This window comes from Acomys minous (assembly GCF_964271855.1).
Source record: "Acomys minous genome assembly, chromosome: 10".
In the NCBI taxonomy this organism is placed as follows: domain Eukaryota; kingdom Metazoa; phylum Chordata; class Mammalia; order Rodentia; family Muridae; genus Acomys; species Acomys minous.
Window position 1 is genome coordinate 4,396,492 of NC_140491.1, and position 24,393 is coordinate 4,420,884.

The 24,393-nt window shown below is 45.4% G+C and overlaps 1 protein-coding gene across 4 annotated transcripts in view; it reads left to right on the forward strand.

The window, feature by feature from the left end:
* Positions 1-24,393, forward strand: part of ATP8A1 (ATPase phospholipid transporting 8A1) — a 225,650-nt gene that overhangs the window by 25,494 nt on the left and 175,763 nt on the right. For 3 of the 4 annotated variants that reach the window (XM_084797285.1, XM_084797286.1, XM_084797287.1), the window contains 4 exons: positions 9,128-9,242; positions 10,762-10,861; positions 11,789-11,887; positions 17,212-17,257. In XM_084797285.1, coding sequence (XP_084653411.1) covers positions 9,128-9,242; positions 10,762-10,861; positions 11,789-11,887; positions 17,212-17,257 — 360 coding nt within the window. Of the gene's footprint in view, positions 1-9,127; positions 9,243-10,761; positions 10,862-11,788; positions 11,888-17,211; positions 17,258-24,393 lie in introns of those variants that run through there. The other variant, XM_084797288.1, reaches the window with a different exon arrangement.

Here is a 24,393-nt window from a genome sequence, read left to right on the forward strand (position 1 = left end):
CAGTATCAACTTACGGAATTGCATGAGAAAATTCTTTATTTTGATGCCAGTGTGGGTTCACACTGCACATAACCCTGATTAACTATTATCTTTTCTACTTGTGTCACCCACCCTTCCCCCTCGCCACCATATCAAATATTTTAAACTTGCCTTTCATAATCTCCAGGGAGGTTAGGATGCAGGAACAGGTCGAGCAGCCAGTATCAGTCTACAATGCTAACCTGAAGTTGTCCTCACATCAAAGAGTTGTTTATGGCTGCAGAAACAAGGCCCAGACAATAAACTGCTTTGTTCCGTGTTGTCTAGAAATGCCCCTGGCAGATTATGAACAGAGATCGGACTCCAGCGCTCCCCCTCCCAGAACCCGCCTTCCTGACTTCATAACAGATAAGAGTGGCTAGGATATTTACCTGCACATGAGGGATCAGGCCCCGCTCCAACAGTGTCACAGCTGCCTCATCTCACGAAACTACACGAAACCTCGTAAGAAAGGGAAGCTGCGGCTTAGCAACTTATTAACTTGGCATACCCAGAGTTCTTTAGGTTTAAAGTATAATCAAAAAAAGATTATAGATACGATGTTTATTTTTTAAATCCTACATCAGTATAGTGTTAGGTGACAGGTGTGTCTGACACTGCACAATGTCACAAAGATGATGAGAGACGTGGGCTACAAGGGCTGTTTTTTCTATATTCTTCTTCCATCAGTTGTCACAAGCTGAACCCAGACTCCCCACTTCCTTCCATCTGCATTATCACATGACCTCCCAACAACTCTAGTCTGGAGCCTTACAGTGGATCCCTGCTGGGTTGAGGACATGAACTCAAGTTGCTCATTGCTTCTCTGGGCCCGCCCCCCCCCCCATTGCTTCTCTGGGCCTGCTCCCCCCCCATTGCTTCTCTGGGCCTGCTCCCTCCCCCCATTGCTTCTCTAGGCCTGGCCCCCCTCTCGTCTTGATCCAGGTTCAGGACTCTCCTGTTCGGTACCTCAGGTCCCCCTGTCCACTTGTCCTGCCCCTCCGCTCATTGATTGAGTCACTGTCCCCTCTTATCTTTTCTTACTATCACTGAGGTCTCAGCTTGGCCTCTCTTAACAGCCTCCTCTGGCCACTTGGTGTGGAGGCCACCCACCCTGGGCAGAGCGCTGGTGTCTGCAAAGGCTGTAACCACAGTGGCAATAGGGAACTCTAATGGGCTTTCACTAACTCCTAGCCATTTCCTCCGCCTCCCTTGGAGCGGCCTGTGAGTGTGTAGCTCCACTCTAGAGAATAAACCCCAGAGAGAGACTCTTACCCTCTAATGCTTCTGTACCGGTGCTTAAAGTGCCTTCCCGTAGACGTTAACTCTGCTGACTGGGCGAGTGATGGGACAAAGCTTGCTGATTGGGTCGGAGGACACTAACCCTTTCCTGGAGATAGCGTCTGAGCCTCTGCATCCTCGGTTGCATGATGCTTTGTGGCCTGAGAACACATGCTGGGTCTGGACTGAGGAACAAGGAAGGGTAAGGCCCTCCTGCTTGGTTAACTGGACAGTAAATGCTCAGAAGATACCAGGGCTGCCACTGGCAAGAGCTACCGGTTACCGCCTATCTCTTCAAACAGAGATTTGGCTACAGCCACAAAGCAGCATTTGATTTCTGGCTGGGTGCTGATTACAGGTTAGGCCAACTGGTTTTGAAAAAAAAAAAAAACACCAAACCATTTCCACAAATGCTCATTCTTTCATTTCCTTGTCCTTATAAATATACAAGCTGTTGGCTCTGTACGCATGCGCAGAAGATAGTAAGTTCTGCGTGCTTTAGGACTAGAGGAGAGCATAAGCATGTCAGCACCGCTTCCTTGTTTAACAAGAATAAGACGTACCCAGGGAGGCCTTGTGTGCTCTTGGTAGAGGAGCCAGAACTGGCCCCACTGCCTGTGCACAGGGTTAGCGACTGGCACTGCTGAGAAAGGGGCACATGCGCTCACTATGGAGGGGTAGCTAACAAGCCGCCCCACGGCCAGCCCACGTCTGTTGATAGCAGAAGTAATTGCTGAAGAGTGGGATGAGTGCCTTCAGCACGCTGCATTTATATCCTTGTGTGCAAATGCCGAGTGGTGCTTAGCTGAAGGTGAGTCCTGGGTGACTATTTAGTTCCCTCTGCTGAGACTGTAGGTTCTTCCGAACTCTGTACGCATCCTTGGATCGTATTATAGCTAAAAATGGAGACGTTTGTCTGATAAACCTGTGATTCCATGTGTGCTTAGGGCTTTCTAAGTAATTTTTATCATGAGCTGAAATGATATTATTCAGGAAACAGAATTTCCGATGAGGTTGAATACAAATCCAGTAGGGAATTACTAACTTTACATCTTCAATATAGCTAGAATTCCAAATTACTGAATCTCTATACTTCATTATCATTTAAAAACGTAAAATGTATGTTAGTCAGCTTTCTGTTGCTGGAGCAAAATACCTGAGGTATCGACCTTATAAGGACTAGAGGTGTGTGGGCTCGTGCGTGCTTCATGTCGCCAGACCAGGCTTGCTGAGGCCCGCCACCTCAGCCCCAGGGCGAAGCAAGTCATCACAGCACAGAGCTCATGGTCAAAGAAATGCTGGTAGATTTGTAAGGAAATGCTGTCAGGAATCCATAGCTCATAACAGGTACAGAGTGAAGAGAAGAGAAAAAAAGAGGAGGGAGGGAGGGAGGGAAAGGGGGAAGGAGAAGGCTGGGAGGGGAAGGGGGCTGGGAGAGAAAAGTCAGGAAGGAGGAGAGAGGAGAGAGGAGGGGGGAGGGGGCAGGGGGGAGGGGGCAGAGGGGAGGGGGCAGGGGGGGAGTGAAAGGGAAAGTACAAGAGCAAGCCAGGTTGCAATGTCCCTTTCGAGGTATGTTCTTAATCACTTACCCGTCCCACTTGGTCCTCCCTCCTAAAAGTTGTAACAACCTCCTAGTATTGTCAGAAGATGACAACCAAGCCTTTGACAGCAGGCCTGTGGGAGACATTTAAAATCTGAGGTGCCACACCGTCCATTTCAGTGACAGCTATACCAGAATCATTGATTCTGGATGACTGTTGATCCTGGTGGCTTTAAGGAGTCACGGACCTTGGCAAGAGCAATGTCAAATGTAGCCACTCTGTGCTTCAGGAAAGGAGGGCCACTGCTTGCCAGTTTGCTCTGCAGAATTTTCATTTAATGGATCACAGTGTGGATGAGGAAGTGCTCTCCGGGCCCCACCCCTTGCTGAGGAGGAAGGATGGAGCAGTTTGTTTTGAAGATGTTCACGCCCTGGTGGATGGCTCAACACTGATGTGGACTGCACTGATTGCCTGTAGTGTAGTGTGAGGGTCAGAGTGCAGACGGAGGGGAAACATGGACGGAGTACAGAGGGGAAGTAAGAGGTCGATATGAACAGATTTCATTGTATATCTGTATGACATCCCCAACAATAAGGGTTTCTATTTTGACTTGATTTTTTTTTTAATAAACTAATCATATCAGTCATTGTCACGTGTCTAGCTGAGCACCTAGGACCTGGAAATGAATGACTGAATGGTTCAGGAAACTAAATATATGGCGTAGAAGTGCACATCTGTAGCACTGTGTGTCTGTTACACTGGTGGGCAAAGACAGAAATGACAGGTGCAGAATTAAATCCTTTTTACAACCCAGAACACTCACTGTTCAGTATAGGGTGTGGGTGTGCACATGCTTGAGTGTGCGTGTGTGTATGCACGTGTGTGTGCACACGTGTGTGCATGCATGTGCATGTGTGTGCACGTGTGTGTGTACAAGTGCATGTGCATATGCATGAGTGTGCAATGAATGAATACGATACTTGAGGCAGCAATGATTGTATTGATAGCAAGGTTAGTTCTGAGAACAAAAGATCCGTCATGTAAAAACATTAGCAAGTGTGGTGTGCAGCTGGAGGTGTCCTCTTCACGTATATGTCTGTACTTGACAGCCACAGCGAACCCCTCTCTGTCTCTGTCTCTCTGTCTCTGTCTCTGTCTCTGTCTCTGTCTCTCTCTCTCTCTCTCTCTCTCTCTCTCTCTCTCTCTCTCTCTCTCACACACACACACACACACACACACATACACACACACACACACATACACACACACATACACACACACACACACATACACACATACACACACACACACATACACACACACACACACACACACACACACACACGCTCCTCCTCCCCTCAGCATATGAAACCTTTGGCTTGAATTCCATCAAGAGATTAGATGTCACTTTGAATTTGGAGAGGGCGGTCAGTCAGGGTCAGGCTGAGTTGCACAGTTACATGGTGACAGCTCTGTGGAGGGAGAAGTGGTCACCAACCGACCTTCGTGCCGTAGTCCCGTTGCCAGGGTCTTCAACAGACCAAAGAGGTTGGCTCCGTGGATGTATCTGACCTTTCACGGCATTAAGTGCATTAGGTTACATGGACCCAATGTTACTGGAGTCCTGTTTCATCCAGGTACCAGTGAGTGAGTTGCTCCAGTTCTCACGAGGGACAGTGACTCACCTGACTTTTCAGGGAGGCCAACTTAGGAGAATCAGCTCAGCTGTGAGGTTTCTGCTTAGTCTAGAAACCATGCTATAGGAACCATGGCTTGGTGGCTATTCACAGACACCACTAAAATGCACTTCCACCCCTTACCACTGCCTGGACTCCTACGGATCGCCGTACACATCGATGCCTTTACAGGAAGCAGGAAGCTCTCTGGGGTGTTTGCTCAGTCAGCTTTTCTGCCATTGTGACACTAGTCCCTCTAGCTCCCATGACACTGTCTCACACCATAAATTTATCAACAATTTTGTATGTACACATCTTAAAAGTTTGGGGACCTTGCATCTCCCTCTAAGAAAGAGATCTGTTCTCAGCGTATTGATGATCTGGCTTTGCTCACTGGTGATCTCATCAGATGACCGACGGCTCCTGTGAATCTGGTGGAATAGTCAGGAAGCTTTCCGTGGACCCAGGGGAGCAGGAGAGCTCCCAGTTGCACTGCTGGGGAGCTGTTACTACTCTGAGACCCTGCACCGGCCTCCCCTTCTCTGAGGCTCAACATCTGAGTTCATTTAGCCCCGTCCACCCTCCAAGCGTTATTGACCACTTTCATTTTATACTTAGCAAATACCAAACATCTTATAAGTACTTTAAAGGGCACAAACTCTCATCTTATACCAAGTATTTCAGGAGACAGACCACACGGTGTTTTGTCTTGTAAATTAAGATACTAATGACAGTAACCACCTAATGTGTCTTATTGTTTGCTCTGACATTTTACCAGATATATGCTGGATGAGATTCTGGTTTCAGAATTCACTCCAGACCTTATTGGTACTATCGTAGAGAAGCCAGGTCCCAGAGACAGTAAATTGATGCTCTAGGGTCGATTTCCATTGACTGCATGAGTGTTGTGTGCCCTCTGTGCAATTCTGCGGTGGGAAGAACGGCAAGGGTTACTGGAGAGTGTGATACAGAGGCCCGAGCGAGCCAGTCTCACCATTAGTGTGGCTTCAAATCAAAGGCGGCTGGAGAGGGCCTACCCGGTCAGGACAAGAAAATGAGAACTGACCCTAAGACAGCGGCTCTCTCCCTGCTCCCTGCAGTGGGGGCAGGCTTCTCGGGAGCCCACGGGAGTCTGGACAGGTCTAGTAAGAACCACTAAGGCCTTGAATGGCTTAAATGAACATAACACCAAAATGTGAAACGGGCCCCCTGGGTTACCAGGCCACTCCTAAGGGACATCGTTTCTCTCCTTAAAACAGAGATAGAACTCTGTGGGGAGGAACCTGGCAACTCCACACATACCTCAGCTTTGACTTCCCTAAGGTGGGGATGGAGGGAATTTCCCTCTTGGATGGCCTTCACACACTAAGAGCTGAGTTCAAGTCCCACCCGGCTCCTTATGTGGCCTTCGTGATGGATGATGGAAACTTTTCCCGGGGCAAGGCCGCACAGACTGGGGATCATGGGGCCAGGAGATGAGGCAGGAGGATCCGAAGCTCAAAGTCATTCCTGAGGAACAGCAAGTTCCAGGCCAGATGACATGAGGTCCTGCCGTAAAACAAGACAACACAGACAGACACTCACAGATCAGCTGTCGGTACATACACATTGAACAGCTGCCATGGGGAGAATGTGTTTTCACCTCTTACCCAGTGTAAGAGCGAGGTCCAAATCATGACCCGCTGCCCTCAAAGTGGTTCGAATAAGAGCTCTGGTTCTTTTCTTGATAGGATAAGATTAATAGGTTATTGCTATATCCAGACCTGCCAATTTCTATGGTGAGCTGAGACTTCAGTCCCATTATAATAGTTACAAATTTTGGCCTTCACATTAGCAAACTTCCAGGTCTTTCCCTCAGATACTTTCCCGAGAATATCCGGAGGATGTCCGAGGTTCTGAGGTCTACGCATTTCTAGAACAGTCAGGGGGGATCAGATACAGCACATAACGTGGTACATGCAATCTCTGGCCTTTACACATCTTGAGAGTTATAGCTTCGGATCCCTGTGGGTTCTGCATATCATAGCCAAGCTCCCCGGGACCATGGCAATGCTGACAGGGAGGGGAGGGGTTCCCAGCAGTTCCTGCTCTCAGTGAAAAATCCCTCGCACGGCGTTGGATTTGGTCAGTACATCTCAGAGCTCAGTCATTGCCTTGGGTGTCGTTATAACTGTGGGTCAGTGCATCTCAGAGGTCCTGGATTTCTCCATGAATCCACCTGCACATACAGCATCCCCCTTAGCCTTTTCTCTAACCGCTGGGCATTATACACCTAGAACCATGCAGCCCTTTTAAAGGTCCTACCCTTGGGAACATGCTACCACTCTAGATGGAGCCTCTCCTTTAGAGAAGTTCCTTGTCTAACCTTCCTTGGATCTCTGCTAATCCGTTAGGATTGTTTTAATTGCCAAGATTCTTGTGTAAGAAATAAAAGGGGGTGGGAGGGTAAATTCCAGTCGCTTTGACCCAGGAGGGCACTATGGAGTTCTTGAATAGAAAATTAACAAGGATAGAGGATGGACACGTGGTATCTATCCTACTCGCCTTAGTAACATTTGAGATCTTAATCCAGTTCTCTCAGGAAGACTGACCTATCACTCCTTGGGTAAAGTTGCCCAAGGGCCAAGCTCTCAACAGTGCAGCATAAAGTATAAAGTAAGTCAAGTCCCATCTAAACACGTTGCCCCGGTTGATGAGGCTTGTCTTCCTCAATCTCTGCCTTCTTATATATTGAGGCAGGGTCCTCCCGTTTAACCTCAGAGCTTGACAGTTCAGCCTGTGTAGCTTGTCTGCTGGCCTCTGGAATCTTCCGTCTCTGCCTCCTGTGTGGCTGGGATTATAGACGGCCTTGCTGTGACCGCTCTGCATTTATTTGATTTCTGAAGACCTAAACTCAGAACCTCACTCTCGAAGCACTTCACCAAATGATCCATCTTCCAATCGCTGTGTGAAATTCAGTTAATGACAGACGTAGGAGATGGAGCTTGTGTTGTAGCTAAAACAGGATGTGGCAATAGACGATGACTGTAGCTGAAAATGATATTTCTAAAGCGGAAAAAAAAAATGGGTGTGACTGAGCCTACCTCGGAGCTGTGACCTTCAGGACTAGGAGGGTAAAATGTGCCTCTGATCCTGGAAGGCTCTTCGTGGCTCCCTGCCAAGCAGAGACTCAGCTCCAGGCTGCCAGCTCAGCATGCAGAGCCCTCTTTGAACTGGCCTGAGTGCTTCATCAGCGGATGTGGGCTCCATCCCTCCCTTGCCTGCTGTGGTCCTTTTCACTCCACTTCGTAGCACCTCAGTGGGTGCGTCTCCTGCCCCTGCCCTATCTCTGTCCCACAGGCAAGCTCATCTGGGCCATTTGTCCCTAGCTCTTGGCTATCATTAGTATCTTTATCAGCGGGTGGAGAAGCTTCAAACCGCTCCTTTGTCATCTGGGGCGTACTTATTGAGCAAACATGCGTTTTTGAGTTTTGAGTGTTGAGTACCGGCTGTTTGCCGACCTGTGCGGAGATGAGTGGCACACCAGCTATGACTCCAGGCAGCTCCTGTTCTGGTTGGGGGAGACTGATTCACAACCAGAGAGCCAGAAAATCCCATGGTAAGTGTGCTGCGGGGGAGGGGGTCAGTCCACACGGCCGCTGACCCAGAGCCCCTTTGCTGGTTTTAGCAGTGCAAGACCCTTCAGAAGGCCACAGGTCAGCAGGTCTCATGAGAAGAGTCAGCACTGAGGACTATGGAGTTTTCAGATACAATGTTATTGTCATCTTCTCCCTGCACATGAGGAAGGGTTTAACTTAATTCAATGCAGTTTGTTTGCTTGGTTAATTGTATTTGTGGTGCTGGGGATCACAAGGTCTTCATAAACAGTCCTGCCACCCAGTTTTCACTAGAAAAATAACAGGGAACCATTTAAACTTTTTCCTGTGCTGTCAGTTTTCTAAGCTCCATTTTTATTAATTGATTGATTGATTGACTGGTTTTGAGGTGTTGACTTTGAGGTGTTGGCAGGCTTTCGGTAAGGAGCACAGTGGGAGCCATTGCAGTGCTGTAGTGACCCTGAGGTGGCTTGACAGTCTTGTGGTGATGTTGAGAATGAAGTCAGAAATCTTGCTTCTAGGTGTAGGTAGTAGACGTTGGACCATTGGGAAGGTTGCCTACCTAAACCTTCATATTTAAATTTCTTATTTGCATCCAAAAAAGGGAAACAAAAACAAAAACATTCAGTATGATGTTTATATTTAAAAATATTTTTCAGATTTTTTTTTGAGTTTTACTTAAAGTATCACATAAACTAGTCTAAAATCATTGACTTTGGGATATCTTTTTGTGAGATGGAAGCGACTAAGTGGGACTTTTTTTTTATATAGTAAGGATGAATAAATATTATTGTTTCTGAGGGAGATCATTTTCACATCAATATTAAATAGCTTCCTTAATAAAAATATTGTGTGGATTTTACTGTTTGTTATAAAAGAAACACCCAGTAAAGGGGAAGCACGTGCGTCTTGTCAGGTTTCCACATTGTAGAATAGATTTGAAATGTGGGTCTGGTCTGGATACAGACAATAAAAGGCAACACTTCTTGTCCACTAAGGAGAGTGTCTCTTTCAGGTTATGAGAAGACAGATGATGTTTCAGAGAAGACCTCGCTGGCTGACCAGGAGGAAGTGAGAACCATATTCATCAACCAGCCCCAGCTGACAAAATTCTGCAACAACCAAGTTAGGTAGGAAGGGCTGGGGAAGGCAGGCAGGAGGGAGGGGGGAACGGGTGGTAGGAAGGATGGGAGGGAGGAAAGGGAGGAGAGTGCCCGCCAGGCATGGTGCCTCACAGCCTTGGTTCCCAGCACTCCAGAGGCAGAGACAGCTGGATCTACCTCAGTTCAGAGCCAGCCTGGTCTACAGACTGAGTTCAAGGACAACCTCAGCCAAGTAGTGAGACCCTGTTTCAAGGGGTGGTAGGAAGAGGGGGCAGAGAGAGGATGGGGGGACGGAGAGGATGGGGGACGGAGGGACTGCGTGAGGGAAAGTGCTTACGAGGAGCTCTCCGCTCAGTTAGGAGCACCTGCTGTTTCTCCGTTGTCTATCCACAGGAGAAACGCTGGCTATGGTGTGACTTACGGCGGAATGATTTTTGTCTAGCGTTTATAAAGTTATGGGTTCAGATACCAGCAACTCAAACGAAAATAAAAGGAAAGGATAAAAGCAAAAATTAAGACCCCCAGATGTAGGAAGGAGCGGAAGGGAAAAGCAGCTACACGCCAGAAACTTTGAATAGTCAAAGCTGCCCCTGGAAAGTTGTCATCTCTCTAACCCTATTAATGGAGCGGCGTATTACTTCTGTATGCCAAGTTTTAACATCTTGGGAACAACAAACTCCACACCAAGAAGTTTTTGGGGGGTTGGGTTTGTTTGTTTTAGCTAGGGCCTTAAAGTGTGGGTTTTGATAGTTGTAACACAGTGTTACGATGCAGCCTGCCTTGAGAATGCTTTCTTCCTTACTATAACTCTTAGGCTTTTCATTCCAACAGTCATGACAAGATTCTACGTAAGCACTAGGTTCTGAGTAACCTTGGACCGCACGAACCCCCCAAGTGCTAGCCTGGTGTTTCCCCTGGGGGCAGATTCACCAGATTTGAAGTGCAGGTCCGCTAGTCGTCTCTTTGTAGAAGAGTGTGGTGTACATCTTGAATCCCCGCCTCTATCTATTAGCAAAAGGAGAGCCTAGATGTAAGGCATTGTACATGTCTCACTGATTCAGGACAGTGTGGATTCCTCACCATGTTCACGGCCATAGAGAGGGTGTAGTGAGAACATAACAAATCTGTAGCACAGCAGCAAACGCGGTCGGCCCGCTTGTCTGGGAGGCTGTTACACGGTCTGGCCTGGCTCAGAGGCTGATGTTTTTCTGTTGATGTGTTAGCGCACTAGCTTATCAACAGTTGCTGTTCTTTGCAGGCTACTCCTAGCACCGGCTCAGCATGGTAGCTGGCCAAGGAGGACAGACGGTACTGCAGAGGCCACCCAGCCTGTACAGTTCAGTCTTGGCTGTCTACTTCGGCAGCTCCTTCCTCTCTTTTTCACTTGCGTTAATGATCCCTCACTATGGTTTCCGAATTTGAAACTGTGAACAAATGCTGTCATCCGGTTACTCCTGCGGTGCGGCGGGAACAGAACTTTGAAAACATCTGTGCTAATTGTTGGACGAACTAAGCTTTACGTGTCTTTTTTATTTTTGCTTTCTAGCACTGCAAAATACAACGTGATCACATTCCTCCCAAGATTCCTCTATTCTCAGTTCAGAAGAGCAGCTAATTCGTTCTTTCTCTTTATTGCCCTGCTCCAGGTAAAGTTCCATCCATCCCTCCTCCAACCTCTGTCCAAAGCCAAGTGTGCAGGAAGTAGGAAACTGCTTTGTTAAATCCTCCGCCAACCCCCTGAGGCTTATAGGAAGGCAGAGAGATTAGCTAGCCTTACTGCATTTTCCCTGCTGCTGCAGCAATGGAGGCAGCGGCTGCAGCAGCGCATGCGCACAGTGTCAGGCCTCCTCCGCCCGCCCCCAAGCCTTTGGCGCCACGCTTACCCAAATATTTGATATGTTCTATAAATGCTGTGGCAAGAAGGGTTCGTTTCAGGTGTTAATGGAGGAGAGACCTAAATTGTCCGTTTAGTTTTACCTCAGTGGAAGTAGCAATACTGAGTGGCTTAGCGTAAAATTATCACTTACAAAATGACCACTTAAGTTAGTTGTTATAAGTGTTTTAAAGGGAAAATGTATTAAAAAATATGAATGCTCACTGTTGGCAAGAGAAGTTGAAAAACGCAGCAAAACTTAAAGAAAAGTTAACTATTCTAGCACCAGAGATAACTGTTCTTAAAACTGGGGTGTGTCCCTCTAGCCTTCCTTATTTTCGGATCTAAATAACAAAATAAACACTATTTCATAATCTGACTTATTTTTATTAGAGCGTGTGGGCATTTCTACAGATATGTATGCATTTCTAAGTCATTGTTTTGATGGTGAGATGGTTTGCTATGCGCTACTTTGTCTTAATCCTACACTGTGTTAGCTCGATGTACTGTGTGTTTATCAACTAGTTTACTCTCCGTATACTTCCCCCAGCACTAGTAAAATCAGCGCGGAAACGTTTAGAAGACTCTGAGATGTTGTTCTTTTAGGTTGTTTGGTTGTTTTTGGTTTTGTTTTGTTGGCTTTTTTTTTTTTTAAATGTCTGGTTCTCACTGGAGTTACTTTATCTTTTTTCTTATTCAGCAAATACCTGATGTGTCACCAACAGGTCGCTATACAACCCTGGTTCCTCTCTTATTTATTTTAGCTGTGGCAGCTATCAAAGAGATAATAGAAGACATTGTAAGTATTTAACTTTTCATAAATATTGGCTCAAGTGTATATTAAAATATTATTTTCTTAAGGTATTTAGTTTACAGTACAGACTCTCTAAAATGCCTATTCAACTTAAAATGAATAGAATTGCTTTTCTTTTCTGGAAGTCAATTTCTAACAGATTAATTTTGAGGAAACCTTGATGCAGTGTTATCTTAGGTTTATCATTTATTAATAAAAGAAATTATTTTAAATATAGTAATTTGCGTGAAGAGAAAATTGCATTTGAACATTGTTTCCAGTTAATTGAAATAATCTCCAAATTAAATATAAATGAGGTTTTATTTGTACTTTCTGTTCTTAAAGCTAAATATTGTGCTTTCTCCTTTATTAGACGGCTCATTCTATTTTAGGATTCTGAGTTTCCTCTTCATTTATCTCATCTTACTGAGGGGAAGTACAGAGGAAGGGGATGCAGGCGATCTGGATGAGACCTGATAGGCTGTGGTCAGCTGGTGGGGAAGGAGACACCTTCCCCCCTCCCCCTCTAGGGGGATAAGGTGGGAGGGAGGGAAGGGGGGAGGGAGCAGGAAGATAAGAGCGAGGGGATAACAATCGGGATGTGTTGTGGATAAACTATAATTTTAAAAATTTAATTATTCAAAAAGGAAAAGAAGAAACTACATGAACAGAAAAAAAAGAAAGGAAGTAACAATAATTTGCTATTTTTAGTACTTTGTGGTAGAAAGAGGAAGTCAGTTCCCCCCCTCCCCGCTCCCCCGTAAAATAAACTCCCCCAAATAACTTTAGGCCTTCTCCATCCTCTATTTTAACTGTCTTATTTGAGGAAGCCAATAACATGTTTTATATTGTGGCCTTTTGATGCTTCCTATTGTTTTAAAAATACTTGTTTACATGTCTAAAATGGCCTCCCATTGGCCTTTAGAAGAGTCAGGTTTGGGGAAAGGGAGGCTTAGGAACTCTTTATCGATGCACAGCCTCACAAATAGAAATATTACTTCTGCAATGCTACTTCATCATTGAGAGAGGGGGGGAACGAGAGAGAGAGAGAGAGAGAGAGAGAGAGAGAGAGAGAGAGAGAGAGACACCATAGAAGCACATGCCTTGCTAGAACTGAAGTCAGTGGACCTGAGCATCAGTAGCTGCTGGGGCTACTCTGTGTGGGTGTGCCTAAGACACTGTGGTCACTCTGACTGGTGACATCCTGCTTGAGCCTGCAAGCTCGAAAACTGAAGGGATTCCCTTTCTTTAGTGTGTGTCCGCGCACTTCCATTCTTTAAGTCATGGCTGAGTTTGTCAGCAAAGCTGTAAGTTCTCTAGCTGTACCATCTGCAGGCTGTCTTTCAAGCATACAGTAAGTAGCACTGCATTCAAGGAGTATTTTAAATAGAGAATAATACAATAACTGGATATCACTAGAAAGAAACTAACCAGACTCAACAGAAACACAAGGAACCTGCTTAGATGCCTGCCATCACTTATGATAAAGATTAGGATGTGTTTAAACTTTGTCGTGCTGTTAACATACTCAGTGTGCCAGTGGCCTTATGTCTATGCCTGTTATCTACTTACTAAAAGAAACTGTGGCTGCTAGATACAGGCAGAGAGCACTCTTTCCCCTGTAGCCGCTGGGGATGCAAACGGAATTAAATCTCTGCTGGACAGAATGGTAGGGTTGGCTCATTGTAGCAGAGAAGCACAGAGGGGACAGATGTGGCACTTCTCAAGTGTGCGGGCCATCAGTGCCGCACAACATCTGTTGCAGGTGTTAGAGCTAATGGCATGATAAAGAGATGCTTTCTTCGCATCCGTGTGGGTCTAGATGGTTGTGAAGCCTAGTCATTTCCACCTATACCTCAGAAATAAAACACAACTTATGCTCTAGGAAAACATATATCCTATGTTAGCATCGGTTTTATATTTCTAGAACAAAATCAAAGACTTGTCTACATGTGAGGTTGAAGACTTATTTTTGTTTATTTTTTGTGTGTAAACAAAAATAACATATATACATAGCTGAAAAACTCTGAATGGATGGAGACTTCTTTACAAAACCTTTATCATCAATTCTTGTAGTAAGAACCAGAATTACAGTTGTCTTTAAATAAATTGGTATTCAGAGCCATAAAAACATTCCCTCCTCTATCTCTCTCAGAAAATTGTTAAGCCTAGTAGATTTCATTCATTGCAAAATGAACAGTTCTTCACTCTGTGGGAGACAGGTACCAAATATCAGGCATCTGCTACTGAGTGAAAGAAGTCTGAACGGAGCTGGCCATCTATTGGGAGAGCCGGACAGGAAAGCAGTGGCCAGGTGGGCTCTAGAAGTCAATGAAGCATGTGATAGCCTTAGAGTCATGACTCAGGCTTAGCTAGGGAACAGTGTCACCTAGACTGGCAACATTCAAAGTCCCTTTTCACCAGAGGACAAAACATAAGTTGGAAAAAGAGCAGATTTTTTTAGCAAGCCAGGTAGACTATTCTAATAGCAAGTAAGAAAAATGAAGATATTAGACCAATTGGTGGTATCAAGATGGTGACAATTGTAAAAAGGAATTCAGTGCATATTTCAAAATCAAGTTTGCAAGATTTGCCACTCCCCAACACGCTTCATTCCCTACTTATTTGTTTAACATTCTGTCTCTCAGCACTCGAATTCCACTCCATGAGGACACGCCATTCGGGTTCTTCTTGTACATTGCTGTACTTTCAGGAATATTAGCAGAGCCTGGGACCACAGTGAATGCTTAGTTAATAGTTAATTAGCAGAGAAAGAGGGTGCTAGGTAAAGTGACAAGGAGAGGAAAGTGCATGGTGGCTTTTAAGTTTCTGATTTGTGAAAACGAGTGTATGTGGATTCTTGGTTCCATATCTGGCCTGTGTGACAGACTACAGGGTGGGGACAGTTCAGGGCCCCTTTGATCCAGAGACAGAGAGAGCAGGAGGAGAGAGGACACTGGGGTGGGGGAACTACAGGCAGCCCCCAGTGATAGTGTTGGTGCAAAAGAGTTGAGCTAAGTAAAGGCTGTCGGAAAGAAGTAAGAAAGGGCAGGAACTAAGCCTTGCTTAATCTCATCTCTGAAGAAGGGACCAAGTGCACACGGGAAAGGATGCCTGGGAAGAGAAGGGTTTCCTGAACAAAATGTATGAGTCTGTCACTTTCCTGGACAAGTTACATCATCTCTCAAGGACTCAGCTTCCTTTCTTATAAGTAGAATTTAACATGTTACTTTCAGTCTTGTCAGAAGAATTAATTTTTTTTCTTTAAAAAAAAATTAGCATTGTGCTTTTAAGTGTCCCAAAATTCCTAACCCTATTCACAGGATACCATTTATTGAGGAACTTTCTACCCAAAGTAGAGAACAGTAAACTTCTCATCAGCTCTCTGTGACACTGAATGGGTTTTGATTATAAGACAGTAACATTTGAAATCAGATAATAGCTATATTTTTGTGAACTCTTAGCTTTAGAAGGAATAATGATATTGTTGTCACAAAAATGTAAATTATACTTGGAAAGTTGGAAGCTGGACCCTTTTGCATTCTAACACACTTGAGTTTGGGGGGTTTTGGTTTCTTTATTTGTTTGACACACTGACCTAGTTTATTAGGTCGGGGAAGGTTGAAGACAGAGAGGCTCTGGTGTAAGGATTTTTGGTAGGCTGAAACTAATATCCAAGGCCACTTTCAGTTCCATAGTTTCATTTCTTGTGTAAATGAAATGTTTCATTGATTAACTTCTATCTCTATCAGTTAGAAGTCTAACCATTGTCTCTCACAGATGAATGTGGGGGAACACAGCTATACCTCTTCTTACATCTAAATTTACATTGGACTTAAAAAAAATTTTTGGACCAAAACTTATTTTGGATTCTTGTCAATTTTTTTGTAAACCTTATTAAGAAAGAAACAACAACATAATATTTGGAGCTTTACAATTATATTTTCCTGTTGTTAATAATAGAAGTATAAAAAGATTTAATTTTTATTTCAAATCATCTTCTGGCAAATTATACTTTACTTTTGGAGGCAATAATATTCCCATGAAATTTCTTCACCATTACACATTTATTAGTGAGTAGTTTTCCCTGAGAAAGACTTGCCGTGTAGATATGTAAGAACCATGCTCCACAGTTCCTCACAGGAAGGCTTCAATGCTGTTTGTGTAGTGGGCAGTCGGTGGCTGGGCCTCTGATGAATTGAGTCCACATGTGGGTGAGTCCACGTTATCTTCCCGTGGATGAGTCTATGCTATGTCTTTTTGGCTGAGCCCACACTGTCTCTGTCCATGTGGATGAGTCCACGTCATCTTCCTGTGGATGAGTCCATGCTGTTTTGGTATGGATGGATCCTTACTCCACGCGTCTTAGACACAGCTGTGGCTCAGGGCAGCGCTGGCTCCACACGTTTCTCTTGGGAAGTTTTTTTCACTAAGCATCTTGAATAGCTTATTTTTCTCAAATAGAAACCTTAGGCACTTTGTGTATTTGTTCTCAATTCTCACAGCTAAATACAAACTTGGGCTTTCTAAGATAGGGTCTTTGAAATAAAAAAGGGGGAGGGAGTAGTTACACTCAACACTTCTCTGCTTTATTACCTGAGTCAGGTGTGTCTGTCTCCGTGCTGTAAGTTTAGACAGAAGCTGCAGGAAACCTCCAGTTGAACTACTGAGGAGAGAGTGGCCCCTGGAGTGGCCCCTGGACACAGGCTTCTCACTTTTCCTCTGGCTTTCAGTTTCTTTTTCTTACACTTCTAAAAATCTTCAAACTCAACAGTGTCAACTTAGACAGAAATCCCCCGCCTGCTCACTATTTGACTTTGTGGGTGCAGCGGCGAGGGTGAAGACTAGACTCTATTCCCACTAGCATCTGTTTGCACTTGGTGGTACCGTGGAGCAGGGAAGGCAAGAGACTGTATTAAAAGTGGTACATGTACTTGAAGGACGTACTCAGCTTAATCAGATAATGAGTTTCACAAAAAGTTGAAAATACTCCAATCTATAAATGATAATTATTATAGATAATTCTCTTGGGCAATCTCCTAAGTGAGTTATTTAAGCAATAGATGAAATCCGATTTTCACTTCATTTTTTTTTCTAGTGCCATTAAAATGTTATTCTACCTGTTTTCTAAGAACTTTCTGGGGACCGTGGCCCTGTGCTGCCAGGGAGGAGTACTGGGTGAGAAAGGTAGGGATGGTCTGACAACACCCACAGCTGTGAGTTTAGAAAGACAAAAACCTGGAGATCTTTGTTTACTCGGGACACCACTTTACTTTATGGGTCTCACTCACTTTTTCACTGAAGTTTTTTTGTTTTGTTTTGAACTTTAGAAACGACACAAAGCTGATAATGCTGTGAACAAGAAGCAGACACAAGGTAGGAGCTTTATATCTTTGTTTTTTCCTTGTGTGAACCAAGTTTGCTTGATGTCGTATCCTCAAACTTTTTTTTTTCTCCCTCAAACTCTTTACTTGAATATGACTCAGTTGGGAATACTCTATTGTATTGAAATTCTTTCTGTTCCAGCTCAGACGCCTTCTTACTTTATTAGCAGTTATTAGCACGTCACCTGAACTCACCTGAGAGTGATGCTTTTGAAAAAACCCCCATTTTAACATACCTAGGTGCCTCCTAGCTATGTATTACTAAATGTACTGTTAATAAAGTCTATAGGCTTTTTTTTACTGTTAAAAACTATAAGATTCCTTTACCTTATTTGTGAACAGTGTTGGCTGTTCAAGTAATCTAAAATTATCTGAGTTATTTCCTGCAGGCAGATGAAGTTAGCCACTGAAATAAAGCATGAGATTAAAACCAGGCCAGCTGCTGAACGGGCATGGTGTTTTCATACAGCCCTTTTCCTTTTCTTTTTTTCTTCTTCTTTTTGGTGTGGACCAAACCAAAATGACCTTTAACATAGGCAAAGAAGACCATGTCTCTCCTGTTTTTAAAAAGAACCTTGAACTTAATACCGGGCATCTTACACTATCCCTGAGCTCGCTCCCAGGGAGAAGGGAACCAGGTGTCTTCCAGCCTCACCTAGTCATTAAACCCAGTATTTACTGCTGTTCCTGTGGGGACGCCCTATCTAGGGTTGTATATCAGATCACCTGCAAATCCAATATATACATTACAATTCATAATAGTATCCAAATTACAGTTTCGAAGTAGCAATGAGATAATTATATGGTTTCGGGGTCACCATGACCTGGGGGACTGTGTTAAAAGGTCACAGCTTTAGGAATGTTGAGACCCACTGCCCTCTGGGAATGTACCCCTTCTTTCTTACGGCTTCCTACTGAAGGTGTCATCTGATAGGATTTGTACACATTGGAGGAGGGTGTATTTATTATCCTGAAATATTTAGGGTATCTACTGAAATATTAATTACTTGGCGATATAAGAGAAGATCAAATGAGAACTTTAGCTTTGAAGGGCTTGCAGCCTGCTTGTTAAGACGCACAGATGTGAGAAAAGCATGCATAAGTACAATATTAAAGATCTGGGTAGAAGATGAAGGACTGGCCTATGTGTTCTCAATGACTCATTAGATTTTTGTGGCAAATAGTGTTTCCCTTGTCCAGTGCTGTAAACCCCAAAACGGAGAAAATCCTGAACCCTCTAAAAATCCTCCTGAATTGTGGGTGGGCTGTGGACGAATAAAGAGATCCAGGGATAGCATTTTGTCTGTGGGTTGAGTAGGAAAGGGAAGAGAAGACGCCCAGGGAAGGAAAGGGACGGCTGGGTTGCTGGACTGAGCTATTATTAGAGTGTCAGGTATCCAAAGGAGATTCATCCCAGAGGGAAGCAGACACATGATTTACAAGATAGGCTAGGATCGTATTTTACGAGGACCTTAGATGCCAGGCAAAGGAGATTCCAGCTTCCCTTGTGAGTTCTCAGTCGCTGCAGCTGAGGTTTATGGGCCGTGTAGGATCGGAATGGAAGACGGAAGGATTGCAGGAGAGGGACACGAAGCTGCTCCAGGGGTTTACACACGAAGAGGCAGCCACACGGATGAAAGGGAGACAGCTGATGTTTTGGGTCCTGGTTTTTCTGCCCTTGCGTTTGTTGTTGTGTCGCTTTAGAACACTCAGTGGGAGCTTTTGAAGTACAATTATGCAAATATCTTTTTTAGTGCATGGCGTATCACGGGCAGAGGGCTCTGGTGACCGGTGACCGGTGAATGGTCTTCTGTTGTCATGGCAGTGCAATTTTAAGTCAGCTCGCCTTGTGCCTGAGGGATGCTGATTTCTTACACACCCACTTACCAATATATTCTTTCGTGAAAGAACGTTCTTTGTGGGTTCTCCGTGTGCCTCTTTGCCTTCTGCCTGGCCTTACAGGATTATCTCCCTGTCTGGAAATGAAGATGAAACACGTGTGAGGGAAGGCTTGCCCACTCAGTATACACTGTATTAAGGGCCCACTATCAAATGAAACATATGGACTCAGCTACAGAAACCAGGTTAGTCATCAGAATCCTTGGAAATCCTGGATCCCAGAAATAAGGTTGATGCTAGAAGTAGTTCTATGCGTGGCTGGCATCTTCCTATTTAACCTCCGCCTAGTTTGAGCAGTGGTATTCTTGGTTTGGCAGATGATCAGAGATAACAAATATGTTTGAACAGGATGCTGTTCGTTGTCAGATAACTCAAATTACTTAATAGGAGAGCCATCTGTTGTCATTAGACCAGAGTGGAATTCGATTTGCCTTCCTGAACTGAGGCAGTGGTCAGTGTGTACGAGGGAGAGGAGGACATTTATGACAGGAAGTTAAGTTTGACAGAGATTTCAAGTAGTAAGCTTAGGTTTTTCTAAATGTTTGCCAAGACCACATAATGCATGAGAGGATGCCTTTCACTCCGATGCCGCGGTTCTCTCTTGGGTATTCCTACTCAAACAAGCGTTCTCTCATATTTTGTGTTAAGACACTAGGAAGACACTCCCTGACCCTGTCACTCTAGTCAACTCTAGTCTAGAGACTTCAGAAACAAACAAATAACTTATTTATAACATTTTCAGCCATTTAGATATAGATTTGTTCCTGTCTGGCATTTCATTTTTACCAACTAAATTACAGAGCTTGGCTCCAACTCAGAACTTTACAACTAGGTTTACATTTGAGCGTGTCCTCAGTGTTTTTGGAGAAAGGCCACCTTTTGCCTTTGAGATCCATATGTTGGTTAGGCAGATGGCTTAGTTGATATGGCAAATATAACATATCTTATTTTCCAAGAACCTAGTTTCAGAGAGGGGATAGAGGATAAATTGATGCTAAGAAGTTCAGGTACCCACGAGTGTCTGGGTGAGCTTCGGGTGCCCATGAGTGTCTGGGTGAGCTTCGGGTGTCCATGAGGGTCTGGGTGAGTTTTGAGTACCCGTGAGTGTCTGGGTGAGCTTCGGGTGCCCGTGAGTGTCTGGGTGAGCTTCGGGTGCCCATGAGTGTCTGGGTGAGCTTCGGGTGCCCATGAGTATCTGGGTGAGCTTTTGGGTGCCCATGAGTGTCTGGGTGAGCTTCGGGTGCCCATGAGTATCTGGGTGAGCTTTTGGGTGCCCATGAGTGTCTGGGTGAACTTCGGGTACCCATGAGTGTCTGGGTGAGCTTTTGGATACCCATGAGTGTCTGGGTGAGCTTTGGGTGCCCATGAGTGTCTGGGTGAGCTTCGGGTGCCCATGAGTGAGTGTCTGGGTGAGCTTCAGGTGCCCATGAGTGTCTGGGTGAGCTTCGGGTACCCATGAGTGTCTGGGTGAGCTTTTGGGTACCCATGAGTGTCTAGGTGAGCTTTGGGTGCCCATGAGTGTCTGGGTGAGCTTCGGGTGCCCATGAGTGAGTGTCTGGGTGAGCTTTGGGTGCCCGTGAGTGTCTGGGTGAGCTTCGGGTGCCCATGAGGGTCTGGGTGAGCTTCGGGTGCCCATGAGTGTCTGGGTGAGCTTCGGGTGCCCATGAGTGTCTGGGTGAGCTTCGGGTGCCCATGAGTGTCTGGGTGAGCTTTGGGTGCCCATGAGTGTCTGGGTGAGCTTCGGGTGCCCATGAGTGTCTGGGTGAGCTTTGGGTGCCCATGAGTGTCTGGGTGAGCTTCGGGTGCCCATGAGTGTCTGGGTGAGCTTCGGGTACCCATGAGAATCTGGGTGAGCTTTGGTGCCCATGAGTGTCTGGGTGAGCTTTTGGGTACCCATGAGTGTCTGGGTGAGCTTCGGGTGCTCACGAGTGTCTGGGTGAGCTTCGGGTGCCCATGAGTGTCTGGGTGAGCTTCGGGTGCCCATGAGTGTGTGGGTGAGCTTCGGGTGCCCATGAGTGTCTGGGTGAGTTTCCAGTACCCATGAGGGTCTGGGTGAGCTTCAGGTGCCCATGAGTGTCTGGGTGAGCTTTGGGTACCCATGAGAATCTGGGTGAGCTTTGGGTGCCCATGAGTGTCTAGATGAGCTTCAGGTGCTCACGAGTGTCTGGGTGAGCTTCGGATGTCCATGAGGGTCTGGGTGAGCTTTGTAGTCCCTTCTTCCCAAACAGCAATGGATACTTTTCTTTAGAGCTGATTGCTTCTGTGGTGATGTTTGTACATGGTAGACAGGGACACTGCAAAGGACAGATCCTGCACTCTGTGTGGTGTGTGTGTGTGTGTGTGTGTGTGTGTGTGTGTGTGTGTGTGTGTATGTGTGGTGTGTGTGTGTGTGTGTGTGTGTGTGTGTGTGTGTGTGTCCATCCGCTAGAAGAATGCAAAGGGACAACAGAGGCTGGAAGAGTAAGAAGCTTTCCTGAGAATTCATGATCTGTGTGTGTGTGTGTGTGTGTTTTACTGTTTTACAGGCACTTATCGTGTGTTGACATGGTGGAGTTCTCACACTTCCTTAACTTCACTGTCAGTCATTTGCTCATCACTGTGGCCTCAGCTTCACCTCCCGAGAACACAAGAGCACAATGTTTATCACTTTCATTATTCAAAGCACCAGCACGTGGCCATTCTTGAGGGCCTCGGTTCTCCTTGCTTCTAAATTCGCTTCCTCCTCTGATTTCTTTCAACCTCAGTTTTTCCTGTACTCAGACACACACACACACACGCACACGCACGCGCACGCACACGCACACACGTGCGCACGACAGGGAGTCTCCCTATCTTTCTTGAACTGGGTTGTTTTTGCCAAACTCATGTCTGTCGACGATACATATGTCACTCTTACTGTAATGTATACACTGAATACAATCCCCCACATGAATTATTATGGTGGTTCTGCTAGCTCTTTTAAATTGTAAAGCAATGCTTCGGTTTTCTATAGGATGCTATGAAATTTTCAAGTAAAATCACTGTCTCATGTAAAATCATAACACAGAAGACTGGGAAAAGATAGAGCTTGGGTACAGATTAAGATAGCCGGGGTAATTTATAATTTCCTAATGAACAGAAATGCAGTTTTAAAACCCCAGGCTTGGGCATACTCCCCAAAGGATGCTGTGTGTGTATATGCCCAGCGGAGCCGCCTGCTGACCACCTGCCTTGGTTCTGTGGTTGGGTGAGAGCTAACATTATTAGTTTTCATAATACCTTCTCTTACTATGATAGTACCTATTTTCTGAAAAAATATGCCTTTGTCTAATGAACTTTTTCTGCAATTTAATTTTGTAGAAAATACAACGTGAAACCTTTTTTTAAAAAAAGATTTATTTATTACATATACAGTGTTCTGCCTGCACCCCAGAAGAGGGCATTAGATCACATTATAGATAGTTGTTAAGACACCATGTGGTTGCTGAGAATTGAACTCAGGACCTCTGGAAGAGCAGTCAGTGCTTTTAACTTCTGAGCCATCTCTCCAGCCCAAAATGAAATCTTTTAACCCAGGTACACTTGAGTTTTTTTTTTTTCAGACTTACTTTATTTGATTTTACGTGCATGAATGTTTTGTCTGTTTGTGTGTATGTGCACCGTGTGTGTTCCTGGTGCCTGTGAAGGTCAGAAGAGAGCACTGGACACCCTGGAACTGGAGCAAGGATGACTGTAATGCCAGGCCCTGCGCAGGAGCAAAGTGCTATAAACAAGTGCTCTAAGCCAAGGAGACGTCTCTCTAGCCCTCCTAACGCTGTAAACATCCCAAACTAACTGACCTCCACCTAGAATCTCCTCCCCGGTGCTCCATGGGCCTTTTCTGAAGTACAAGTGATGGTAGCAATGTCAGGGCACTAACAAGAGCCTGTGGCGCATGAGCTGGTGGCTGCTTACCTCCCCCTGGAAATCATTTCACTTTTGAAGTCCTCTAGAGAAAAGGCAGGCATCCGGGTGCTGTTTGGGCAATCCATTCTGAGGGAGTCCATCTTCTTCAGTTCACGTCAGAGCTGACAAAGGATTGAAATGGCACCAATTCAGTGGCCTACTGGAATGCAGAGCAGGGCCCTGTGTGTCTCCGCGGGCTCCCTAAGAAGATAAGCCTGCGCAGCACCTTGTCACTGGGCATCAGCGTACCTGCCTACAGCTCTTAGGAAGTACTGCGTCTACATGGATAACCCACATGGCTTCAGACATCGCAGAAGCTGTAATCTTTTCAAGTCATTTTGAATGTCTTTAGGAGTGTGTCAGTTGAGCCCATGGTGTCTATTTGTGGAGAAATACAGCCCAGCTTGGGTTTCATTTCTCCCATAAATCAAAGACATACACAAGAAGCAAAGCTCACTGAGGAAATTTAGGAGTACAGTTTACTGGAAAGGGGTCTGACGTCAGAGTTGCTGTTTACCTTGCTCTTGGCCTGCTTCCTGTATGCACATGGTCTGTTTTCCTTGTCGGTCTCTCTTTCTTTGTTCCTTTCTTTCTTCATTCTTTTTCTTTTCTTTTCTGCTCTTTTTCTTTCTTTCTCTTCCTCCCCCTCCTTCCTCCTCCTCCTCCTCTTTTTTTTTTTTTAAACACACCACTACACTTGCAGGCACTTTCTCCCACCTGTGTCAACCCAAATGAACTTCATGCCCAGAATTCCTGGGGGAAAAGTGGGTGTGATTCAAGTATAGAATATTTGATATTTCCCTCTAGTAAGTGTGTATTGGGCGCACCTTCCCTGTGCTAATGCCTATGCAGAGGTATAAAAACAGTCTCCACCTCTGCCCCACAGGACATTACAGTATGGGATGGAAGATAAAATGAAAGCGGAAATCCAAGCCACAAAGAGTACTAAGGACCAAATGAGAGAAGTGGGATCCATAAGTGGCCTTTGGAGGTTCACAACAGATGGATGCTAAACCACCAAGCAGAGAGTTTAGGATGCTGCCTGTGGGAGAAGGGTTTAGGATGCTGCCTGTGGGAGAAGGGCTTAGGATGCTGCCTGTGGGAGAAGGGCTTAGGATGCTGCCTGTGGGAGAAGGGCTGAGGATGCTGCCTGTGGGAGAAGGGCTGAGGATGCTGCCTGTGGGAGAAGGGCTGAGGATGCTGCCTGTGGGAGAAGGGCTTAGGATGCTGCCTGTGGGAGAAGGGCTTAGGATGCTGCCTGTGGGAGAAGGGCTTAGGATGCTGCCTGTGGGAGAAGGGCTGACG